The 14667-nt window shown below is 36.6% G+C and overlaps 1 protein-coding gene across 1 annotated transcript in view; it reads right to left on the reverse strand.

The window, feature by feature from the left end:
* Positions 1-6240: 6240 nt before the first annotated feature.
* LOC131076716 (uncharacterized) overlaps positions 6241-14667 on the reverse strand; it is a 48723-nt gene continuing 40296 nt past the window's right edge. Inside the window, exons 6-10 of the mRNA XM_058014021.2 lie at positions 14411-14647; positions 8048-8139; positions 7620-7814; positions 7353-7489; positions 6241-7266 (exon numbers count right to left, since the gene is read on the reverse strand). Of these exons, the coding sequence (XP_057870004.1) occupies positions 6939-7266; positions 7353-7489; positions 7620-7814; positions 8048-8139; positions 14411-14647 (989 nt within the window). The 3' untranslated portion in view covers positions 6241-6938. The remainder of the gene's footprint in view (positions 7267-7352; positions 7490-7619; positions 7815-8047; positions 8140-14410; positions 14648-14667) is intronic.

Here is a 14667-nt window from a genome sequence, read left to right on the forward strand (position 1 = left end):
CTAATAGGGGCTCATTCCTTGTAGCCCTATTTCTAGGCAAAATGGTGAAATCGGTAGAAAGAATAATGGATGCAAACCACAAATGGACCCAATTGGAATTCATTTCATGTTAAAAGACACCTCCACACCTCTACAATGACTCGCAATAGTATGGGGGTGAATTGACAAGTTGAATTCAAGAGAGCAAGAATGAGCATATGGGAAACACTTTGAATTGGTAGGGTTCCTAGTTAAACACTTGTTGTAAACACCTTGAGATTGGCAAGAAGCAAGCCCTAGAAGAGATTGAGAGGGACTTGGAGGTCTTGGAGCATAGCTAGACTTGGAGAGGTTGGTGGAATTGAGTAACACCAACTAGGTGAAGTGTGAGCAAGCTAGGCAAACCCCATCACTTTGCTACCTACCCGTTTCACACCTAAGATGATGCGAACCAATTCTTAATTGAGCCACTAATAGCCTTCCCTTCCCTTTAATAGTTGTCCCTAAATATGTTGTCTCACCATGTTCCCCAGTTGGGTTAAACTCTTTGATGTAATACGACTTTTGACGACCAATGTGGTTAGTCCACATGGCATTTTGAAACTTTTCAATGATGAACTTCTTTATTTCCCCATTGGTATTAGGACATTTGTGCAGCTTGATGTTCCACTTGTTCAACCACTTTTTGTTTTGTTTCATCCATGTTTTCTTCCTTCGATTAAGACCCTCTTCCATCACAATCTTTGGCCACCGTTGGTTATTCAGGTTTTCAACCTTCTTTAGATAACTTATTGACCGAATTATGGCTGATGCCTCGAATGCAAAAGTACTTGCTTCCGCTAAAAGGATTTCATATGGAACTGAAATCTTAACTTTGAGATTGTGTGTGATCAAGGGTTTTTGAATTCTTTATAACTATCTCCATCCACAATTTGACAAGCTGCCTCCCCAAACTTTGCGGCCATAGAGAACAGCCGATGTGACCAGCAAACCAAAAAGAGTTTTCTTTGTTTTTCAATCCCACAGTTCATCTTTTATGCACCTATTTTCAAGTAAATATGACGCTTTCCATCCCCCTGTATCCTTTTCGCTCTACAAGTTTCCCAACTAAGCTTATACTGGAATTCAATCCCAAGATATTTGTATTCTATCACAATTTCCAACAGACTACCTTCAAAAAGAAAGGTAATTTGTTTATCTTTCCTCTTTAAAGAGAAGATCATGATCTTGGTTTTGGTAATGTTCACCTGCATCCCTACCTCCTGGCAAAAGTGCTCTAGAGTCCTTGAGTGTTCTCTCAAACCATGAGCCATTTTAGAGATTAGGATAAGATCATCAACGTATAAAAGTAATTTCACCACATAGCCTGCAAGATGAACACCTTCACCCTCCGACATGTTTAGCCATGTTTCTAATTTATCAATTTACAAACCAAACAAAAGTGGGAGAAAGAGGGCATCCTTGCTTTACGCCAGTGTCACTACCAAAACATTCAGACATTCCTTCACTAGTTTTGATTTTAGCTATAACTTTCTCATATAGTCTATGGACGGTCGCTCTATATATGTCAGGTATACCCAAATCTTTCATTCTATTCCATGGTTTGTCTCTAGGCACCGTGTCAAAGGCTTTCTTAAAGTCCACAAAACAATAATATGCTTCTTCCCCTTGATTGTCTCATGTTTTCTCTATCAAATGTTGAAGAGTGATGCAATGATTAATGGTGGAGTGTCTAGGTCTGAAACCGGCTTGATCTTTGGCCCTTTTTCCTTCCACTTCTGCCCAACTGCTTATTCTACACTCTACCATGCTCCCAAAAAGTTTTCCTAGAAGGGGGTTGACCATAATAGTGCAGTAGTTAGATGGGTTGTTGATATCCCCATTTTTAAAGAGAGGAATAACCACGATAGTTGTCCAATCCGCTAGAAAACCATCTTGAATGACACTATTGAAGATACTCTTTATGTGAGGAGTGAGACGCTCAACTCCCCACTTTAAAAATTCCGCTTGAAGCCCATCAATATCACTCGCCTTACCATTTGCTAAACTCTGTATTCCTTGCTTGATATCATCCACTGTGAATAACTCCCCTGAAGTGGTCACTATGGGAGGAAAATTGTTCTCTTGTGACCGCTCATAATTCGCTTTACATATTCAAGCCATTGGACATCTGTAATACAGTTTTCAGTTTGTTTTCTCCTTTGCTGCAATTCCTTCCAAAAATCTTTAGGGCTGTGTTTACCAAGAGAGATTAACTCCTTCCTTCTTGCCTTTACATATTCTTCTTTTTTAGCTTGAATGAGTTTTGTGTACCTCTTCTTGTTTTCTTTGTTCATATCTTTCCCTTTCAAAGATCTCTTGGCTACCTTACATTCTTCATCATGTCATCGGTTTGTCGAAAAAGTATTCACGACCCTCTTCCTACTGCAAGTCCTTTTGCAGGCACTCAAAGCCTTATGTATTATAGGAATCAACAAACTACTATGGACATGATCATCTTCCTTATTGAATCTTTCATCAATCAGAATATTATTTATTTCATGAAACTGTTGTTTAAGGACAACGTTAAAGATGTCCCTGTTTTCTTGGTTTATGAGGATTTTGCCTTTAGTAGTTGTTTTCTTTTGCATGTAGAGAACTTGTTTATCTTGAAGGCTGCTTGAGGCAAAGTCCAACTTAACAAAAAGAGGCATATGATCAGATTTCATTTCTATAAGACAGTCTCCAATGTCAAACTCCAGCACTTAAGATGTAAGCTTTTGAGAGCAAATCAAGTAATCTACCACACTCTAACCATTATAAGTTTTGCAAGTGATACCCCCTGATGCTAGCCAACTTCTCATACCATTGCAAATAACCACACCAAACAAACTACACATCCCCGATAATTTTGCCCCAAAATGTGAAACAACTCCATTATTATCTTGTGAAGCTCTTTCCCAAGATTGACCCTCGCTTTCTTCCAACCATAGAGGATTATTTTCTCCCTTTTCACCATTGCTCCACTGTAGAGATTGGTTATTAGTTGTCCTTGCATTGAAGTTGCCAATTAGCATTATTTCCTCTAAGGTGCTAAATAAGGAGATATCCTTTTTTAAAGATGCAAACGGATCTTCTTTGTCTAAATTCCCCCTCTTGTAGAACTTGGAGTTTTTGGGAGCGAAGTAACAAGCAACCAACCTGAAAATTATCCCATTCATTGTTATTTGCAGCCAAATGTATTGTTTATTTGGGTCCTCATTTTCAACTTTCACGACTCCATGCCACTTCTCATTTATAAGCATTGTGACTCCACCATGTCCTTTTCCTATCCCATTCCCTTTGTTCCATACATAAAATTTCTTGTAACCTTCAAAATCTGGGACCTTGCAACCGTCATGTTCATGTGTTTCAACAAAAATGATAATATCTTTCCCCTCTGCTATAGGTCCCACCCCAGGACCTCTTCTCCATGGATAACATCTACAGTTCCAACTCACTACACTTAAGTAGTCATGTGGGGCCCCTATTTCCTATTTTTTATTCGAGAAATGCTCCCTAATTTGAGTTTTTCCATTCTTCAACCATACCCACTTTGTCACCTCTCTTTTTGCCTTTACTTTATCACATTCCTTCCTTTGTTCATCTTGTTGAGCAACAGTCAGATCTTCATCTAGATAGAATTGTGACCCTCTGAGTAGCCTTCTATTTCTAAGGATAATATTTTTATCCCCTATGTTTCTCAGGGTAACTCTTACATACCTATCTCTTTCTTCTATCTTCCTTCCTATCCTATTTGCTCGTTGAATACCCCCCATCCACTCTAGTTTATCTCTAAGAAAGTCTCTAGCTAGAATTTCAGTTCTCTTTTTTTCTCGGAAGTCTTTGAAACCTTTGATAATGACATTTGCAGCCTTGCCACGCTTGTCTTATTCTTCTCTTATTTGTATTTTAATTTGCTGCTCAATGATTCCCTTTTGTTTGCTTGCTGATATGTTTACCACTTGTGACCAAGTTTTAGCCTCTTCTATCTGCTCCCTTAGTTTAGACTCTTTATTTTCCAAGTCCGCTAAGGTTAATTGAATTTCCTTTACTTGTGTTGTGTCCTTAATTGATGGGAAGGACAGTCTATATTCTGGTACCTGAGGTTAGAGAATGGCCCGTGCAATTCATCAATAGCTTTACCATTGAAATGTTTCCACTAGAAATGATGACCGCCTCTATAAACCAGGCAGTGGTTTTAATAAAAATAGTTAATGTGTATTCTCTACTCAATTTTTTAACTATTGTATCTCAATAATTTTGGCATTTAGTATCGCCTTTGATGAAATAAAAATATTACATATATCCAAACAAAAGCAGTATTGTTCCAATTTATTTTAAGCTCCCTCGAGATGAAGTGGTGAAACGTAGAGAGAATAAGAATTAACATATTTGTTTGTCTATCGTTCCAATTTACATAAGCTCCATTAAAATAAGGTGGTGAAAACCAACGCACATAAACTTGAACATATTGATGGTTTGCCAAAGCCGCATCTCGCTTTATAGTCCCAGAATAATTCAACCTTATATCTTTATTCAGCATACTCGATCGTTCAAGTAATAGCTTTGAACCCATCATTACGAAACTACAAAACCGTATGCAAGACAACTTATATTACAAACATTTACAATGTATTTGGACGCAACCCACGACCACCTGAGTCTATATGCACGTTCGACTTGTTTTTTCCAGAGACAATTGAACTCGACATCCAACTTGAAAGATCACATTAAACTGACACAAAAACAACATCTACACTACAACATCCATTTATCGAAAGCCATTGAACTCGCCATCCGACTTGAAAGATCACATTAAACTGACACAAAAACCAAACTAAGGATCTTATGTTTGCTGCTGACACAAAAACCAAACTAAGGATCTTATGTTTGCTGCTAGCATTTATATTTCTATTTAAGTAGATTCTTTGGAAGCACATGTACCCCCTAGGTGCATAAATCAAGATTGAATGCCATATGAATTTGACATACCAAAAACCTTGCTCGATATCAGTGTTGAGCTTACTCTGGTTTGTCCATGGAATACTTGACTTCTTGTTCTCCAATTCATAGCCTTTTACCACCATGCACCTCATAAGACTCGTCTCCTTAAAACACAGTGTTCCACGGAAACGCATTTCCCCCCACCAGGCCCAAAACCCGTCCCTGAAACTTTTTCCCTTTGTCCCCCCATCCCTGAAGCCCATCCCCGCGTCCCCCTGTCTCCCCGTCCCCAACGGCCGTGGAACACTGTTAAATAAAACATTATCCTAATCATGTGTCTTTCCCTAAAGCATTATGCACAGAAGGTAAATAATAATAGCATCTGAATTAAACTTGGCATGGAATGAAAATGCATACCATCCGAATAATAATAGAATTTGTCCCATATGCTATGTTTAGTCTCGTGGACATTAAAATTATTTCTTCTTCTACCATTTTATAATGATTTCTCAAATATACACATTTTTACACCAAGTAAACTGTCGTCAAAACGTCAAAAGGTGTGCCGTACTGTGGTGTATTAGATGCAATGAACTTCAAAATGTACTAGATTCAATGAAATTCAAAAATAGCCTAACAAGAATGCATTTAAAATTTAAATGAATTCCAAATCACCTACGGCACAAAGCATAGCCTTAAAATGGCTATTTATGTAACTAACCTGGAAAAAAATCAAGGTTGGACCTTGAAAAACTAGATGGAAACCAGCATTAACTTCTAAGACGATCAAAAAGAGAGATCGCAATTTTGACTCTAAATCCAAAAGGAACTCTAGAATAGATTATATGGATGAAGAATGAATCAAAATGCAAGTCTGAAATATCTAAGATTGTGCCCTGGAAGATGTCACATGAATCGGTCTAAGAAATTTGAAAACATTCTTTACCAACCATAAAAACATTTCCCTACTCATAAAGCCTTTCTTGAGGATTATTCTCATAATTCCTATTGCCATCTCCAATTGCCAATTTATAACAATTGTCATTTGTTCAAGTTTTAGAACTACGGGAATTAAAATTGTAGGAAGCTGAAGAAAAGCACTATTTTACTTTGTTTGAGGTAGCAACTGTTAAAAACTGTATCTGCTTTTTTGACATCAAATGAATTTAATGGACTGAAAACTTGATGTTAGTACCATATTACTTGTCATATCCAGCAAAATAAAGGCCAAGATACAAATCACTTGTATGTTTAATAAATTTTTGAATCACCAAATTCCTGACCAAGATCATCATGAGAGCTTTAGACAAACAATTTATAGCACATCCGGAATGTTTTACATTAACAGTTGAGATGGTGATTCCAAATCCTTTTCACATAAATTGAATAATTTTGCAACAAGAAAGAAAGATTTTAAAGTGTAGCCAGCTCAAACACTGAGCCATAAAGAGCTCAGCTTGAACATCTACAATTCACCTCATACATAAATATAAGCATCTGAAAATATTCAAGCATGTTACATGTTCTACAGTTCTACTGATTCCTTCAAAAACCATCCAAAACCCAGGCCAATAACACCCTTGTGGCCAAAATCTGGTCTAACAAACAGAACCTGAGATTGTATGCAACTGCTCTCCAAGTATTGGTACACATACGAATCCAAACCAAGTCATTATAGATTAATTTTCAAGAACACAAGCAAATTGCACAAGAAATATCATACTGATACTGAGTTGTCATGCTGGCTGCAACATGCAAATATAGCTTCTTCCAGAAAGGCCTGTATACAAGTAGGTAAATAAATGAAAATAGAAAATGGCCATGGGATATCCAGGTCATGTCTTCCAACCTTGATATAGTCAATGATGTTTACATCCCATCCTTGCAAAGTGCGAAAAAAGCTAAAAATTCTCTTTCATTCCTGTAAACACATGAACTCCATCAAAATATTTCTCAAATCATCAACAAATTCCAGTTATCTTCTCAATGGTATTCTAGTGACCATTTTCTTCAGAAAAATGTTCTTCTATCTCTCCAGAATTTGAAGTCACATCTGAAGTCTGGAATTTGTTCGATTCACTTGAAGAACAATCACCATCCCGATGTCTCTTGGCCTCTGTGTCCTTGGAAATGGAAATGCTTTCTGAAAATGTAAAGTGCTCTACAACTTGAAGGTTGCTTGCAAGGTGAAATATGCAAGATTCAATAGTTGAAGAAGATGGCAAGAACTGATCTGGAAGTCGAGGTAGGCATTCCGGGAGACACTCTTTCTTGTTGAAAGATGAAGAATACAATGAAAGACATGCACGACAGAAAATGAACCTGGGACATAATTACAGTTTTAAAAGCATGTTTTACTAATATATTTCAGCAACTACATTTGTCTCAAGAAATGGATAAGCTCAAACCTGAGAATGAGACGCCTAAAGAACGGGTCAGACAGAATGCGTGCCCAAACAAAGTCAACGGAGCTAGATGTTGCAAGAATCCCTCCCCAGTCTGAAAGAAAAGATGATAGTAATTTGTCTGCCTGGTCATATGCACCCTGAAAAAATCCAAATATGGGCAAAAAAACATTTTTCATCAAATAAGAATTGCATAGGATTAATTTAAACCCAGAGAGATAAAACACAAACAAATAATGAATCCTATTTGACAAGGAGGGGAAAACTCACGGTCCCAAGGTTGACTGCTGACACACCAATCAGTCGGCAAAAAGCTGGTAAAGGGGCTGTAAGGAAAAACGTGAAAAGACTCCCATTATTCTGGTAGCGAGAACAATCGATTTTAGAAGTGTTCACACAATTAGGTTGCACTGCTGGAGAAAGGAGTAATGCTGCAGGCTCTCCTCTTTCTGCACCACTAATAACCTGCTCTGATAATATCTATCGTTAAGGATTGCTAAGAATGCCTCAGCTAAACAATATTCACTTGAAATTTGAAAACAAAACTGAACCTTTTCCTTGCACCCTCATAAGGATGAGAGTTGGGTATTGAAGGAAATGGAATTATGGGTGAAAAACAATCCTCCTCTATGGGAACTGCTCTACAAGATGCTGAAAAAAAATTTAACAAAAAAGGCTTACTTAAGTTGATGACCTGCCTTGAACAAATTACTATTGTCACTATCAATGATTGCAAAGAGGGGCTTTCTTGTAAAGGGAATGATGTCACCAGGATAGATACAGTTGAGACCTGAAAACCAAAATATTTTGATCAGAAAACTAGTTCTAAGCCAATATATGATCAATAAACAATTCCAAGAAATCTACTTTTGGAGATACTAGTCAAGTTAAAATTGGATGAAAAAAACCACCATTAATTACAAAATACAAAGAAGACTAATCTGATTCAAGAAATTTAATCCTAATTATCTCTTATATCTTAGACTCATAGTTCTTCTAGGACAGCCATAGACTAACAGAAAAAGATAGAAGATAAGCCATACACAAATCTCACGCACCTACCCTTTGAATATAGCTACAAAACTCAGCAAGATACTTGCAAACTTGAGAGGGCCAGCAAGTTACTTGCCTAAAAACTCATCACAATACTCTCAAATTTACAATAAGTCACTCACAAGCCCCACTCAAAAACTCATCTGGCAACACAATACTGTAGGCTGTAGCTTCAAATTGCTAAAAACCTGATTTAATTCACATTTATGATGTTTGTGCCCTTGACTCCTTTGACTTCAGTGCATCAATTTTCAGAAGATTTGGAGTAATCTTTGGCCAATTTGATTGATTAATTGATTAGATTTAAAAGGTATGTGAATTCTTTATGTTGTTTCCCGATTTAGATTTTTTCTGTTTCTTCTTTCATTTTTGTGTTTTAATACTTAGGGTTTTCAACTTTCACCTTTTGTGTTGTGTTTCCTTTTCTCCTTTCAGAGCTAGGCTTAGCAATATTCTGAGTTGAAGCCTGATTTTATTTTTGCTAGGGATTCCAACTTTGAAAATAGAAATTACATATACAAGTAATTGAAGTGGTAGCAAGACCAGGGACCCCACACATAGGCATGGCACATCAGGTCTAGAGGCAAGAATGGTGGTGTGCAATTATGTAACTTGTGGGTGGTGTGCACTAATCCTTGAGTGAGATGTCAATTGTTTAGTTCAGGAGAGCTAGAGATTACACAAGAGAAAGATTGTCCTTGTTTTGTATGATAAGAAACTATAAAAGATAGGAAAGCAAAGGCAATTACAGCTGTGATAAATTCTCCTCCTAACTCAAAGACTGTAGTGGGCTCTTCTCTTGGCCTATAGATATGGAGCTTATCCACTCCAAATAGTTCATAGTCATAGTCCAAGGGTCTTTTATTCCTCTTAATACCCCTAGTGCAGAATCTTTGCTCAAAGGCATTGCACAGAACCGAAAGAAGCATCATGAGGTGAGAATGGCATGTGCTAATTTGTTGGTATTACAACAACATACCATTCTATGTCAAAAGGAGCCCATATTGGGAACCAACGTTCAATTTGTTGACTACTTCAAGAAAAGGGTTGAAGCCTCAAGGCATCTAGTCCATATAATTTGAGTGGCCCCTTATTGGACGTAGTAGTGAAAAACACCTAAGTTGCAATACAAGACCAAAAAAGAATTTAGCACAAAACCCACTGCAATATATTGCCTGATAGGTATATGAATGGTATGAAGAACACATTGATCCACCTCCTACTGGCTTAAGGTGGGTAAATGGTGTTCTTGAAGTTAATTGTTGGCTCTCATGAAGAGAAAAGCATCGAGACTTTTTGCAATATGTTGGATGAGGTGGTTATGGAAATGAGTATGGAAAATGTCATTCAAGTTGTGATTGACAATGTGTCAACAGTTTAATTCACACCTTCCAGTGCAACAGAAAATAAAAATATGTAGTTGACACCTTTTGGTGCAACACAAAATAGAATGGCATGTAAGGAAAAACCTTTTATTGAATTAGAAAGAGATGCTCCATGTAACTGATGCACGAGAATCTGGGTCCCTGAGCAATCTTGCATCACAAAAAAAAAGTGTTTCTAATTTTGGTTGCTTGTCTAGTAGGCTTTTTTAAATTTTTTTTGTCAAACATCCATATTTAGAAGGCTGCTATAGGTTGCTGAAATTTACATACAAACTACCTGTAAGTGTTCTCTTAGGCCATAGACTAACCTATAATTATGGAATAGATTGACTAAACGTCAGTACAAGTGTTATGTCTTACACCTGGATAGTAAAAGGTCTCTCCCTTCAAAATTGTGGGTTTTGAATATACATTACAAATAAATTAAAGAAATCACTATCTTCTTGTTCTTGGGTTGGGGCACAAGGCAATTCAGCACTTCTACTCAAAACAAGAGAGTTTTATGTCTTTTACCTTAAAGCAAACAACATACAGCAGCTCATGAATGTTCACTCTCTCCAACTAAAAGCAGACGCCAAAGAAAATGAGTAGAACACAAAGATTGAGTTGACTGATTTAACAAAAACAATTAAGAAATCATGTACAAAACCACAATCACCAACTTTACAGAAACATACAATACAAAAACTTGCAAATTCAATGAAGCAATTCTATCTACCTAAGCACACATACAAAAGATCTCTAGTAAAACTTTTGAAAAACAATTTTAACAAGAAGGCATAAAATTCCTATTAAATATCTAAGTGAAAATAGAACTTATTTATTATTGTTTACAAAGCTTTGCATGAAAAGTAATAAAAAGCTAACTAATACTTCTACAATAGGAGTAGTTTGCTTGCACTGTTGCACATAAATCAAGCTTATTATACAATTTTGCCCACAACTAAAAAACCTAAAATCAGGATATTTTCAAAAAGTTTTATGATAAGGGCAACTAACAACTAAAACAGACCTTCTAAGTCATCTAAAACTAAAGTTTTCAAAATATCAATAACTATTTAAAAAATTTCCCCACAAATACAATTTTGAACTGGCTATAAATTATTAAATAGCTCAAGATAAAAAAATAGTCAATCCAACACTTGGCACCTAGCGATCATTCTAACAATGCTCTTCTATTCTGACACCATGGTGATCACTGAAGAAATTCCGAAACCCTAGGGCATATTAAAATATTGTTCTCCAAAATATGCCAATATGAATGTTTTTGATTAAGGGTAAACAGGTTTTGAGGGGACCCGAACCCCCATACAATAGGTTTTGAGGGGACCTGAAACCCCACAGGTTTTGAAGGGACCCGAAACCCTCAGATTTTACCAGGATCTGGAACCCACAGTACAACGCTGCTAAAAGAAAAGAGCATCAGCATACCAGCAGCCACACCAAAAACTGGACATAATATGCCAATATGAATGATGTTGTACACTGCCAAGATCTTTTTATGGACTGAAAACTCACTGAGAAAATAACAAAAATTATAGCCACAATCTGAAATGGTGGCCAAAACTGATCAAATTGTCATAATTGAAACTCTGGAAATCTGGAAGAGTGAACAGCAAAATGTATAACAGTGACAGAAATTTTGCCTCTAAAACTCTAGGTGCTCAGAAATGTACAAGAAAAACTTAAATTGGGCATGTAAAACCCTGCTGAATATGTGAAAAACCTGCAGATGTCAGACGCCATACCTGGAAAACAAATTGCTTGAAAATCAATGAAGTTGCTCAACAATGAAATCCTTGAGCTGAAAATGACAACTGAACCCTCGGTGCCAATTAGACAATATGCAAAAAACTTTGAAGATAAGCTATTTTAACCTGACTTCCTTATCAAAATCTGCATTTCCTCTATATGAGAGCACCTATTAATAGATCTGCTCCTTTGCCTTTGAATACATGCCATCACCTCATTGTGGCACATACCGTTATATGTAGATACCTAAACTTAAAACCAAGAAATCGGTCTGTCTTCCCAAAGGTGTGCAATTATCAAAGATTCAAACCAAATGCAACCTTCCATTTGATAAATATGTGCTTTTCATTCTAGAACATGCACTCTTTCATACTGTTGCAGATTTCAATTTTTCAATAATTGTCATCCCACTGTGTGGTGTGCGCCACTTCATCTTAAAGAAAGTAATTCTAATTTCCCACTTGAACTTGTTGATCTGGTAATGGGCATAACCATGCAAAACTGAAAAAAACTTTCAACTACAAAATCCAAGAAATTCTGCTTTGATACCAACTGATCCATAATAAGCGTGGAGAGTCGACTACTTAATTCATCAAAACAGATCCTATACTTTCTTAATGTGAATTGATTGCAAAACTTATTCCATGTGTTGGAATATTGAAAAACAGTCCTTCAAAATGCATTCTAGACAAAATCCAATAACAATGTAAAGAAGCATGTACCTGCAAGCACAAACCATTAAACTATAATAATAACATTATAACAACAATATGACTTGAAGAAACCCAAAATGGGGAAAAACTCCAGTACGGTGACGTGTTGATCCTCCTCATTCCTCAACCACTACCTCATGAGCTGTTATGATGGCTTTTTGCCTTTACATAGGAAAACAGGGACTTTTCTTGCACAAATAGCAATATCCCACACCAGATAAGCCCTCCAGTGCTCTCTGACACTTTCCAAAATCTCTACAACTCCCTAAGGCTGATAGACTAAAGCAACATAAGCCTTTACAACCAACTTTCTATGACAACACTATGGAATGACTAAGGACAATGACCTCTCTCAGAGATTTTGGCGAGGCTGAGTTGCAAGAAAAGTCGAGGAAGCCCAAGCATCCTTGTGACTCAAAAAGAATCCCTTTGTCACATTTTGAAACTCTCAGGCAATGCAGACCTCATCTCTATCATCCTGTGCAGTGTGTTTGAATGCAGTTGAACATATTCTGCAAACCTAGTTCTGATATGGAAGGATTCAACCACAATCAAACTAGTAACACATGTTTCACTAAAGTGGAACACATCACTACTGTGTCTCAGGCGCTACAATTCCTCCTCTATTTGCTTCAACAATCAATTTCATTGACTAAAGTGGTACACATAGTTACTGTGTCTTTACTTGTCAGGTCCAGTCACCAGAAACAATCAAATCCTTCAATTCTTCCTCTATTTTCTTCAACAATCAATCTAAGATACTCTGTATATCATTACTCAAGAACAAGCCTTCACGTTGTTTTAGTATAAGGTATTAATTCAATGAGAACAGTTACCAAGTTAGCCAGCTTGACTACCTTAACTGACCCAATTATATAGCAAGTTTGTTGAGCCTATAAGTAAATGTATTTATACTTACAAGCTTTTACACCCAGGTCTAATAACAGCATTTGACTCTAAATAATATTGTGCAATACCCAGAGGAAACTAATTAAAATAATGTCAGTTATAAAATTTACATTATGTATATTGACTTTTAGGGTTTTAACCAAAACAAAAACTTCCTTTTAAGGTTGGAAAAGACTTATTGCCAAGCTTGTATGATAAGTGGTATGTTGCCATCATTCTAGTAAAGGAATTTATTCATACAAGAGTCCTTGTTTACTTCAACATAACCACAAAGGTAGCCTTCTTCACACTTAAAAACAACTTTAGTATGCCTATCTATTTGCAGATGACATGACGAACTCAACCAATTGAGTTTTGAATCTTTAAAGGAATCTATAAAAATAGTCTTCATAAACTTTGAGTCACAATCATTAATAATCCTTTGAAGAACAGCATGTATTCTTTGTTACTCTAATGGAAGAGTTCAAAATGGCTCGGTATTCTCCCCTGTTAACTCCACAAGCATGAGCACATTCAATTAATTTGTAAATAAACACTCAGATGGGATCCTTTCCAAATGATTCATGGACAGCAATGAAATCCATCAAAAGCTTCCCCACCAATAACCCAGGAATTTTAACTTTCTTTATCTCTTTGGCATACTGGGCTCAAAATTTGTGTTACTTTCTTCAAATCTTTTCAATAAAAAGATTTCAGTGTTACTGTGTTCTAAAGACTCCCAAATTGACCAGCTGAGACCACAAGTCCTTTGAATAATATCATCATTCGAGTTTGGATTTGGAGCTGAAATATATTCTATAAATATCAAATACAAGTAGAAAGAATGAATAATACCACTCCCATACCAGAAAGTTGGGATGAGAAATTGAAACCAACTTGGAAATATCATTGAGAATCTGCCAGCAAAACTCTGGGAGCAAAAGCCTTGTGTTACTTCAAATCTCGACTTATATTACATACTTTAACATAACTGTTTTTCTTGGATTGTATTAATTTCCATTTTCATAGTCACAATTTTTCAACCCTTAGAGATCCTTGCCGTGACCATTTTCTGGGTTGGTTTAACATTTTTTTATCGTGGAAATTAATAGCTGATCAAATTATGATAATTAAAAACAGACAACACTTTTAATTTTTAAATAATAAAAACGCAAACTGATTCTGGTAGAATATTGACCACAAAAACAACTATGATCTCAGGCACAGGAAACAAAGGCAAAGGTAACACTTGCATCATAAATGTATATACCTCTGCTTCCTTGAGAACTTAACCACAGCCCACCACTCCCACCATTGCCTAACTTCCCCCTCTCATGAATAGAGGGTCTTTGAGGTGTAGGGCTGTCATGTGGTGAACTCAAAGGAGAAACAGACGTTGCTTCTGAAGATGTATCCGTTACATGGTGATCAGCATGAGATTCTGCCTCTGCATGATTCAGTATAGTGCCAGATGTAGATAGTGATACAGATCCTCGAGTAGGCTTACCTGCATAAATTGTTCATTGA

Source organism: Cryptomeria japonica, chromosome 10, assembly GCF_030272615.1.
Source record: "Cryptomeria japonica chromosome 10, Sugi_1.0, whole genome shotgun sequence".
NCBI classification, from domain to species: Eukaryota; Viridiplantae; Streptophyta; class Pinopsida; order Cupressales; family Cupressaceae; genus Cryptomeria; species Cryptomeria japonica.